At 36.3% G+C, this 9,331-nt stretch overlaps 1 protein-coding gene and 1 pseudogene across 1 annotated transcript in view; both read right to left on the bottom strand.

The window, feature by feature from the left end:
- Positions 1–3,964, bottom strand: part of LOC107655064 (rho GTPase-activating protein 39-like) — a 32,595-nt pseudogene extending 28,631 nt beyond the window's left edge.
- Positions 3,965–5,331: 1,367 nt separating this feature from the next.
- The window catches only part of LOC107655065 (extracellular sulfatase Sulf-2-like), a 34,890-nt gene continuing 30,890 nt past the window's right edge, over positions 5,332–9,331 (bottom strand). The window contains exons 13-22 of the mRNA XM_016442463.1: positions 8,956–9,199; positions 8,734–8,830; positions 8,554–8,648; positions 8,397–8,456; positions 8,099–8,268; positions 7,832–7,974; positions 7,618–7,726; positions 7,478–7,511; positions 6,664–6,717; positions 5,332–6,303 (exon numbers count right to left, since the gene is read on the bottom strand). Of these exons, the coding sequence (XP_016297949.1) occupies positions 6,273–6,303; positions 6,664–6,717; positions 7,478–7,511; positions 7,618–7,726; positions 7,832–7,974; positions 8,099–8,268; positions 8,397–8,456; positions 8,554–8,648; positions 8,734–8,830; positions 8,956–9,199 (1,037 nt within the window). The 3' untranslated portion in view covers positions 5,332–6,272. The remainder of the gene's footprint in view (positions 6,304–6,663; positions 6,718–7,477; positions 7,512–7,617; positions 7,727–7,831; positions 7,975–8,098; positions 8,269–8,396; positions 8,457–8,553; positions 8,649–8,733; positions 8,831–8,955; positions 9,200–9,331) is intronic.

Consider the following 9,331-nt stretch of genomic DNA (forward strand, 5'->3'; position numbering starts at 1 on the left):
ATTTTGAAAAGTCTGTTGACTTTTGCCGTTTATCTAAGGTGATTTCTTATTTAATTGGTTCCGCATTGTTTGCTGATTTTTACTTTATTTAAACTTTGTGTCATTTTTTTTTTTTTTTTTTACATCAAGGTGTATGCCGTGCCTCCAAGCTTTCTTACTCGTTTTGCTAATAAACGTTCTACGTTTCTTATTTATTTGGTTGTATATTATACATGTTTACTTAGCCTATTTCCAGTTTTGTATACCTATTTAAACTTTATGTAAGTTATTTGTTATTTTATATTAGGCATAGCCTGCCCTATAGCATGGTGTATTTTTATTTGTTTTGTTAATAAAAGTTCTATGTTTTATATATAGGCTAAAGTGAGTTTGACGTTGTATTTTGTTGTTGCATTCAAGCAATTGACGCCGAACTGCCGCTAATTCGAAAGTGAAAGTAAAATGTGCACGGCGCTTTTAAGCTATTTAAAAGCGAAGGAAAGCGAGGAAAAGAGGGGAAATTCAAACGGACTAAAAATTAACAATTGCTTTACGCCGAATTGCCGCTATTTGAAAGTGAAAGTAAAATGCGCACGCAGCTTTTACAAGCTACTTAAAAGCGAAGGAAAGTCAGGAGAAGAGGGAACGCCCCCGCCCCCACGGTGATACCGGTGTTGTCACACGTCGATTAACCGGTGGGAAAACTTCCTCACCGTCACAACCCTACCCCGAATGCCCAAATGATTGAGTTGTTAACATTTGTTAGTAGGGAGGTCCTAGTAAGGGCAAGATAAAAATAATGCTTTCTGCCTAAAGGCCTGAAGTTTTGCAAAAGATTAGCACATTAACAGTGCAAATTGTCAAGGTGGGGTCAACAGCTGCATTTTAAGTGCGACATCCTCAACAAACACAGGAGATGAGATATAAGAAAGCTAATTAATACCAATAAAACAATTGAAATAACACTAATACTAATAAAGGTGTTTCAAAAGACTCTAAATAAATAATGCAACTGTTAATCCAACTGTTATTTGCTGGCCCATTAATGCTGGCATGTAAAGCAGGCAACATGCAAACAGGCTGGTTTTGAATTAAATAATAAAAAAGTCCATGCCTTCTTGTCCTTCCACATCAAATATATTTGTTTAGAACAGTTTTGGACTGTTTTTACTTGTAAAACAGTGCCTGATCTTTGCTTGATCCATATTGTGACGCGAGTAAAATAGATTATCAAAATAATAGGGACATGAAAAGAAAGGAGGGTGGGAATGTGGGCTATGCATCGGTTGTTAATTGGAGGCCGATCTGAATGTGAATTTGACAGACTGGAAGAAAGGGGTTTTAGTGGACTAAATGATTGAAGAAGTCTGGTATATCACTCAACCAAATCAGCCCCAAAAAATTATCATTCAATAGCCTAAATGAATCAATAGGATAGGATGAATTTCCACTAAATGCCAGCTTAAGGCAACAGCTTAAATTTTTTTGTGTACAGTTCTTTCAAAATTAATGCACCTTCAAAAGTGATGCAGTGCCAATGTCTTTGCCAGACCAACAAAAACAAAATGTGACACAGATGACAGTTGAAATTCACTGTATTATTTTAAAAACCACATAACTATTTGTGACGCACTGATTCACGGTGTATCATTGATACAAAAGAACAGCATCATCATCTGACTGCATCTGACTAAAAAACAAACAAAACTGGAATAGAAAAGCAACTCGTTGTGCCCGCGAGGCACGCTGGAGACGGGCCATTGGTCTTGTTAAAACACTGGTGCTAAACTGCTGTCACAATGCTACGTCCTCCCTTTGTCTGCACACTATTGTGTACCAGACATGCAAACGGGAAAAACATCCTATTGTGAGATCCCATTCTGGATCAAAGATAAACCTCAGCTAGTCAAAACATACATTTACACTCACTAGCTGGAACTGAAAAGCTGGAACAGACCACAAAAGTGCCCATCAACGGTCTCTAATCACATTAGAGTTTCTTCAGAGTAGTGCAAATCTACAACACCATCTGAAGCATTTTAAACAAGCTTCAAACTTCAGCCGTACAGAGACGTGGCTTCAAAAAGCATCACGTGTCCAATGTCATGCCCCTGTTCAGCTTCTGAACGGGGAACTTGGAAAGAGGAACAGAGAGCCATCAATACTATGGCTGATCAAAGCTTGGTAGTGTGTTACATCAAACAGTTGAAGTCTTTCAACCACCTCTTTTCATCTATTTACACTTCAGCATCTGTGTCATAATCAAGCTCAGGGTGGAAAAAGAGTGTAGACTACATTTTAATTTAATGAATTTAATTAATTCGTACATCTGTAACCCTGTGCTTAACAGATGCTCTGTGTTTTTCTGACAGCGCAGCACCAGTAAACGCAACATGTATCCCCAGCTCACATTATGTGACTTCAGTGTGTCTAACCACAGTAAAGGTTTTGTGGGATATCAAAGAGGGTTCTGGTGGTTTCCTGTAACCATCAGCCGATATTGAGAAGCTTTGAATATAACACTTGTGAATTAGACCAGATTCACTATCTCATCCAACACTGATTTTTGAGTACTGGAACAAAATGGGACACAAAATCTAAAAAGTATAGTTTACATATCAAGGAATTATAATATAATTAATTATAATTATAAAACAATATGTGCATTTGTTTACACACTCAGATTCAAAAGGAATGAGCCATTATGCCATACATATTTATTATAAATGTGGACAAATCCCGCACTTTAGTGTATGAATGAATTGAGCATACAGGATGGTTTCTAATTTTAAGAACCATCTATTGAATTGTCACCACAGCCACACAGAATATAATTCAACAATGACAAAATATTTTTCATAGGATTTGTGTATCAGATTACTAATTTGTCTATGGTGTTGGGTGCCACTGACCTGCTACTCTTAAAATGATGGAAATTATCTAAAAATACCTTCCAGAAAAATCCCACAATTACCTTAAACTATTTAATAAAAATAATAAATGTCACCAGAGCCTGTGTGATATTGTTGAACTTAAAATGAGGGAAAATTGTCTAACAAACAATCCCAAACAATTTTTTATATTTTGTATGATGATTTGTAAATATCATGGTTGTGACAGAATTTTTTTTTAAACACGATCACTTAACTTACAATTATGTATAAAACTTTTTTTAAAGTCTCACCAGAGCCTGTGTGATGTTACTGAACTCAAAGCAAGTGAAATATTACAAGACCTTCAGGATGAAGGCTGACTTTGATAGTACCTGAATTATTTATTTAAATATCTGAATATTTAAATTAAGCTTAAAAGCTTAAAAAGAGGTAATGGTGTGATTAAGTCAAAAACGGAAATGTTGCTATTTTAAAAACTAATGTTAGGCAAAGTTGTGAAACCTGTTTTGTTAAATGTTTTAAGATCAGCCAACAGCCAATGATCGCCGGGTTCCTGTGAGCGAGTGTTTACAGTAGAAGTCAATTCAAATCAAATACATATTGTCGAAACAGATGGCCTCCAGCATAGATGCTGATTTAATGACACGACTGAACAATCGACAGCAGCAAACTGAGCAAAATATCACATATGACTGAACCCTCGTGAGTCGTGAAGTCGTGGGAAAATCATCGCTTCGTTCACACAAACTCCATATTTTCCCTCATACAGACTTATAGGCGATTTATAGCAAATTAAGTTGTATTTGCAGTTTCCTGTAAAGTAATATTTAATTTACAGAGCTAAACTAGTTGAGCAGCTAACGTTTAAGAGACACCGCACTAACCCCTCGTGTCAAAACTTGCTTAATTTTCTTTAAAAAAAAAAAAGACTGAAACTTACATTGTCCCGGCCATTCTCCTCACATTGTACGGTTCAACCACAAAAAGTATAAAGGGAAAGGGTAAAGAAGGTAAAACGTTATCCCCTAGGTCTGTAGGACGTCCTGCGCGAGAGCTTCGTGATGTGCCTTGAGTCCCAAATGCTGCTGCGCGCGCGTGAGCCGGATGGCGTCTAGTAGGCATCTCTCTCTCTCTCTCTCTCTCTCTCTCTCTCTCACTCACTCTCTCTCTCTCTCTCCACCCCCTACACACACAGATAGAGCCACTACGCTTTGCTACACACTGAGTAATTGTGACACCCAAAAACTTTAGTAAAACAAACTACATGCTTTGGAGAGTTTAGGAGTTGGGTTATACTACACGACAGGTGCAAGTTCAGGTGGATTTGGATTCATATGTTTGATTGCCTGAAGGGATTTATATCGGATTCAAACAGCGCCACCTGCTGTCGAACAAGGTAACATGTTGTAAATCAAACATTTAGATATCAAACAAGATATTTATTCTGTGTCTCTTTTCGCAAAACGTACAAAAATCATCTGGCTGCATAAAAACTGGACTCGATTAAGAGCTGGTTGTGTGCAAAATAGAGCTGTACGATTCAAGATGAGACTGTTTTTAATGGAGGTTGTAGTTCTCTCACAATTTTGAAGAAAAAATATTAGACAACTAAACAAAATCTCACTGAATTTATGAATGGAATGATTCAATGACTCACTCAAGATTTACTTGTTTCATTACTGGATGAATCAGTGTTTTTGAGTTAATCTGATTCAAAGACAAATACATTTTTAACAGCCCCTTTTTGCCAACTAAAAGAAAAAAGATGCACAAACAGGAATTGATAGGGTTACTTATTTTACAATAAGTATCAGATTCCTGACCGATTCTGGAATTGGAATTGATTTTCGATTCCCAACCCTATGCTACACTGCTTAAAATACACAATGTATGCATGATGGTTTAGGATTTGGCTATCTATCTTGTCTCCCAGCCTAGCCAAGCTGGTTTTAGCTGGTTTAAAATGGTCATTCAGCCTGGTCAATATGGTGTTTAGCTGATTTAGCTGATCAGTAAAATGGTCTCCAGTCAGTCTGGCTGTAAAACGTAATTATTATTTATTTATTTTGGTAGCAGTGTAAAAGAAATCATAAGAATAGTATCCACTTATAATCCATTTATATAGAGATCCACACCCACAGAAATATTTTATAAATAAAAAAGTCAGAAAATTCCTAACACTGCTGAAAATAGCTGGTTTAAACAGCCAACAGCGAGGCCAACCTGGCGGAGAGACCAGTACAGAACAGTAAACTAGTTTTAGGCTGGTTTTAGTTGTTTCCTAATTTTCGTTTAAGTTGTTTTAGGTTGTTGTGTTCTTTTTTTATATTCCCCAAATATATATGGGGAATATAAAAGAAGTACTTACTTACTTAATCCTCTTCGTCCCAAGTGAGACAAAAGGCCGCAAAAAGAAGTACACATGGGTATTTAACACTTTATTCACCAACAACTACACCTTCATTGTTTTCCAAATTTCAAGGCAAAGGAAAACAGCAAAAAGTAAGGAATTGGTTGATGATGACAACTACACAAATATTTGAAATTACATAACTATTATAACACATGACTCAAACACTGTTTAGTATGTTATTAATAAGTGCATTCAAATGAAACGTAAAACCTTTGTTAGACTGAGGGTGCTCTCCTTTCACGAAGACAAACTCACTTATGTTCAGTCTGGTAAAACTATTCTAATATTTACATTAATTGCACATACATTCAAATACATACTATGCAGCATTCAGTTCCACGTGTTAACTTACAGTAGCACCATGTTTGAAAGTAATATTTCCATGAAGAGAATCACATAGGTTGCAGGTGACATTAACATCATTATAGCACAACATGTGTAAAGTATTATGATATTTCCTTGGGATTTTCACTTTGAGAGTAATATTACAATATCCACAGCAGCAGAGGTCAGAGCACACCGGCCCCGCGTTTAACACAGTATCAGAGTCCCACAGTCTTAGAGGAATGATAAAGAAGTAGTGTGTTTACTGAAAAATAGATGACAGGTTCATATCTTGATGATGAGCCATGTGAGTTTTCTCGTCTTATGAGATCAGTGAAGGTGATCAATCTTAGCCACAAAATGTTACATGCTTTATTGGACAGAGATTTGCTCATCTCCATCAAAGTCCATTATGGTAAAAAGTTTCCATGATTGAAGTCTTTCATTAAAAAGTTCACAAAAAATGTAGCGAATCAAAAAATGTGGATAGAAACATTAATGAACTGCATTGAGAGAGAAACTGAGATGACCACACTGATACAACTCCACACTTCATTACAGCTAGACGTTTGCAGAGTTTACTTGCTGTCCTCGGGTCAGGAGTTCATCGGTTCACATTCCTCACCTCTGCGCATCCTTCACAGTGGATAGTAGAGACAGATCTAACCTACCCATCCTTCCCAAATTTGGCCCCTGAGTAAACAAACAATAACAAATCTTAGTTCTGATAACGGAACTTCAGGTTTGAGCAGAATATGAACAACATAAAGACAAAAGAAAGTCAAGTACAAAATGAGGACAATGTGTAATTATGGCAGTGGGACGCTCTGCACCATTCTGTACTCTGTTAACACACTTTTTTATCAGTAATGAAAGACTCTTGTCGTCACGTGCGCATCTAAAGGAATGTCAGGAGAATTGAAAAGCTGCTCATGCAGCGAGGGACAGCATGAACATACACTGTGTGACAGAAGGAAGAGGGCTACTGAGGATTAGGGCTGATAACTGGCTGGCTGAATTATATTAAGCAGATGGTGTGTACAACAAACTCACATTGATTTGGAGGACGGTTTCTTCACTTTTGGCCTCTTTCGACGATGAAGAGGCCTGAAGCATGCAAAAACACAAACACATTGCAAAGATAAGAAATAGATAAGATAAAAAATAAGAAAAATCTTTATAGTAGTAATAAATATAAACATGTGTATGTGTGTGTGTAGATATTTATATTCATTAGTATATATTAGTATAAATAAATGTAATAGTTAAATACTTTATAATAATGAAAAAATATTGTAATGATAACACAAACATGTAAGATTTTGAATTTTTTTTTTAAGTTTCTTAAGCTCACAAAGGTTGGATTTATTTGATAAAAAATACAGTAAAAACAGTAATATTGTGAAATATTACAATTTGAAATAACTGTTCTATTTTATTATATTTTAAAATAGAATTTATTTCTGTAATGTCAAAGCTGAAATTTCAGCAGTCATTACTCCAGTCTTCGGTGTGATCCTTCAGAAACTATTTTAATATGCAGATTGTTGCTTAAGAAATATTTCTTATTATTATCAATGTTGAAAACAGTTGTGCTGCTTAATATTTGTTTTAGAGACCATGATACTTTGCTGAATAGAAAAAGCTTTATTTTATTTATGAAATAGAAATTGTTTGTAATATTATAAATGTCTTTACGGTTACTGATCAATTTCATGTTCTCTTGCTGAATATATGAATTACTTTCTTTAAAAAAATCTTACCCCTTATCACTTCAGAACAGTTGTACACACACACACACACACACACACACACGTATTAATAATAATCCTTTTTATTTAGCCGTTAAAACAGGAATGAACCATACCTGTAATCGTACAAAGAGTTTCTTTCTTTACCACCTATAAGAGATAATGATGTGTCAATGGGTTATAGATTGTATGTTTACAGGTATTATGTTGAAATGCAACATCAATGCCAAAACATTCATCACGTGGCATGACTCACCTGTCTCCTGATTGCACTCTTTGTGACCTTTACAGCTGCGCAGTTTCATGAGCTGCTGGTGCATGTGATTCACTGCATCACGATCAAGTGTGCTCACAGCATTTATCAGCTGCACAGAAAATAACACGAGTGGAAATGATGTGGGTCCCCGTGATTATTTTAAATCTTCTTTAAAAACTAAAAAAGCCTAAAAGAGATTTTAAAAGAGACCTACCTGATAAGGGTCTGTGTTCAGATCAAAATACTCTAGGAAGCCAGTGGCAAACTCACAAAATAGGAAGTTGTGTGTCTCATTGATAGTCCTCAGACACCAGTAAGTGTTATTGTTGGCACTGGTGCAAGCACAAAATGGCCCCACTGACAACACAAAAAGATAATATAAGTGAAATCACATCATTATTTAATTAAGCAAACATATTAAATACGGTTGTGTGTGATATATGAAAAAAACAATGATGTGATATGCTATGCTCTGCAGTACTTGTCCAGAAGGGGGCGGTCTGCCAGTGCTGGTTATCATGGGTGAAGCAGGTGAGGCCTGGCATGCTGCAAGTGTCATTATTACGGAGGTGCTTCAGGAGCTTCCTCAGCTTTTTCCTGCGTTTCTGCTCTTTCATCAGCCACTGTTTCTTATCGTTGGAGGTCTTTCTACTAGATTAAAAGAACAGATATCTTCACTACCTACAGTAATCAACTGTCAACTGTAGATTGCAACATTAGTGATAAGGCGTTAGTGTGCCTTCCTTCAGCTTTATGACAGATGATGAATGAAAACCTACTTGACAGAATGCATCCGGCCTGATTTGAGTTTGAACAGTCCCCTATTGTTGTGTTGATACCTTTAAAGAAAACATTACACGATTATGTGAAATGTGTGATCAAGTCAACACTTAATGAAAGTATGAAAACCTTTTTTATGTAAAGGTGGAGGCTTACATGTTTTGGTTGCATTCACACTCTTTCGGTCGAACCTGCTTTAGATGTCCTTTCACCTCTCTGAGATTCTTTATTTTGGTCTGCAATGTCTCAATCTATTCAAAGAGCAAACATTTTTTAATAGTAAAATCAGTTCTTTGTTTTTATTCAGATTGTTTAAGAACAACTTCATAATCTTACCTCATGCTCAATGTGTAGTTTGTGATCTTTCCATGCTTGTAGAGATTTATATAATCCACCATCGCATCTGACTGTGTCGTTCATCAGTATTGAGCATCTGAACAAAAAAGTAAAGTTCCTTTTTCAGTTGTCTCTCTAGGTTTTAAACAAGTAAGTATGCTTATTAGATTTTCACTGATATTAGTTGTTATCATACACAGTAACGGACTATCTGTGTTTTACCTGTAGGTGACTTTAAGAGCAGCAGGTGGCGTGAGGGAGTTGAAGTTGTTGTCTGTGGGTCCCATTCCGCTATATTCTACATTCTCTCCATACACTGCCTGCTTTCTGCCTAGCATGAGGCTGGTGTTGAGGTTGAGGGGCTGGTAGCCTTTCTCCAGGTCCAGAGTGTAGACATTTGAGTCCAAGTGATAAGAGACAGAACGTGCCCAACGATTACGCGGTAAACTTTTCTTGGTCTTCAACTCTGGAATTAACATTGAAAAATTGCGTACAGAACGTTCCTATAGAATTATTTCTCAAACTGATATCATACCAATATCATATATGCATATGAATATATTCAACCACCAGATGGAGACATTTGTACTGAAAAGAG

The sequence above is a fragment of the Sinocyclocheilus anshuiensis genome, unplaced genomic scaffold, assembly GCF_001515605.1.
Source record: "Sinocyclocheilus anshuiensis isolate Anshui unplaced genomic scaffold, SAMN03320099.WGS_v1.1 scaffold1072, whole genome shotgun sequence".
NCBI lineage: Eukaryota > Metazoa > Chordata > Actinopteri > Cypriniformes > Cyprinidae > Sinocyclocheilus > Sinocyclocheilus anshuiensis.